This window comes from Agrilus planipennis, unplaced genomic scaffold (assembly GCF_000699045.2).
Source record: "Agrilus planipennis isolate EAB-ADULT unplaced genomic scaffold, Apla_2.0 scaffold301, whole genome shotgun sequence".
NCBI classification, from domain to species: Eukaryota; Metazoa; Arthropoda; class Insecta; order Coleoptera; family Buprestidae; genus Agrilus; species Agrilus planipennis.
Genome location: NW_020439097.1, coordinates 175,327 through 177,413, shown reverse-complemented (window position 1 = coordinate 177,413; position 2,087 = coordinate 175,327). Strand labels below are relative to the sequence as shown.

General features: G+C 31.9%; 1 protein-coding gene across 1 annotated transcript in view; it reads right to left on the bottom strand.

Annotated features, from left to right (window-relative positions):
• Positions 1-825: 825 nt before the first annotated feature.
• LOC108741984 (homeobox protein goosecoid-like) overlaps positions 826-2,087 on the bottom strand; it is a 99,668-nt gene continuing 98,406 nt past the window's right edge. Inside the window, exon 3 of the mRNA XM_025977471.1 lies at positions 826-1,058. Coding sequence (XP_025833256.1) covers positions 873-1,058 — 186 coding nt within the window. The 3' untranslated portion in view covers positions 826-872. The remainder of the gene's footprint in view (positions 1,059-2,087) is intronic.

Sequence of the window (2,087 nt, the reverse complement as noted above, 5' to 3'; positions counted from 1 at the left end):
CGTCACACTAGTATTTATGAAATCAAGGAGTTAATTCTTTATACTTACAAAATGGTTCAAACCCGTAAATAAGTATCATGTCACATACTGACCTACTTCAATGACTGACGTTGTACTGCTGAATTAGTTTATTGGACTGCACAACGATTGACTAAATACAAGGTTTAAACGTTGAAAAAACGAGGTACTACAGATTTACCGTAGCATGAACATCTTGAATCACACTTAATCTAATCTAACAACTAATAAATAATACACCAGCAGAAAAATACAAAAGAAATATGCTAATTACCGACTGATTGAATGCCGCGTTGTATTGTCGTATATCTTTGATAGGACGGAAATACATTTGCGCATTTTTAAAAATGTGGAATTATGTTAAATGGCGAAAAGGTATTAAAATAAAGCTGATTAGTTGATTTCTAAACGGAAGTTTCTGTACATGAAAATATACCTATTTTTGGAATACCTATCTAGGCTGTTATTCAACATCGCATATTTTTTTCTTCTATAGTATTCTTACTACAGTCCGATTTCGCATCATTGATAGTGTATATAGATAATATGAAAGTGATAACCCACACACATGTACACATACACATACACACGCACACGTACACACATCCACGCATGCACACGCGCTCACACACGCACGCATTTTATAAGCTGTATGATGAAAAATATAAGACGAGTACTATTTTTATATTTATTAGCCTGAAAGACTGAAAAAGCATTTTATACGTACTTAACCATATATGATAGGGAGGTTCTTTAAGTATTTCAAGATTAAAGTAGTAGAAATAAGTGAAGGTATTTCACATTAGATGCTTCATGAGTACGCTAATAATTTAAAATAGAATAATCGAGTCTGTTTAAGCCACTTCTAAATCAGACGCTTCTTCATCACTGTAACACGTATTATTTGATGGTTTACTCCGTGAAAGTATTTGTCCAGTTGTAGAGCCTCTACTCAGTTCATCTTCTTGTACTCTTCTCAGTCTCTCCTGCTCCTCGCGTTTTTGTTTTCGCCATTTCGCTCGCCTATTCTTAAACCATACCTGCAAAATATACAGTAAAAAGATATTAAAAAGGTAGGTAACGAAGTCTCTTAATAACTCTATAGTCTTAAGTATGTACAGGTATGTCTATTGTAAAGCTTCAGTTTTAATATGAAGTTTTATAGAAAGTTAACGATTCCGTTGATCAGCTTTAAGTGTTACTATTAAGTGCATCTGTGAAAGTATTTTTTGCTAAGTAATGATTGACATTTGAAGGATTTATAAGTTTCAAACAACAATAAAATAATTAAGTTAAGCGATAGTTAAGTTTTCGGGAAGATATGATTGCGAACACACAAACCCAGCACCATTTTTTAGAGCTGTTGTTAACCGTTTAAGCTTTACACGTACTCTGTTTCACAATAACTTGTGCGTTATGACCGGATTAGGTGAATGATACTTTATAGTGATTCGCATCAGTAAATAAATTGTGTTAGCATTTTTATTTCTAGTATATAACACTTGAGTGTTTAATCATACTATTTTCGTGGTAGCAATCAAAGAAACTAATTTAAGCCAAAACCTAACCGTCAGTATTGACAAAGTTGAAATATATTTCTTAAAATGGTGTCATAATAGCTACACCTGAAAGGACATGAATAGTGTATAAAATAAAAACTTGACAGGATTTGAAAACACTGTATTCATTTTCACCATTCCTTTAACATTTAAGAAATTAGAAAAAGGGGGCGAGCGTGTATTAGTGTACACGCGTAAGAAGTGAAACTTTATAGATTGTATATTATAGTAGTATTAAAAACAAAAATTGGCGTAAATTACTTCATTAACTAATTACTAAACACTAGAAAAATACAACCTTATTTCAATCAAAAACTTTTAAGCATACAAAACTGCAGAAGGGAATTCCGAATCAAAATAGACAAATACAAACGCATATGAATTACATATACAGTGCAGCGTAGGCGCGATTTACTGACAAGTTGTCGAAATGACAATTTTCGGATTAATTATCGGTTGCTACTAACAGGTTAGCTTATATATATATATATATATATATATATTTATAAT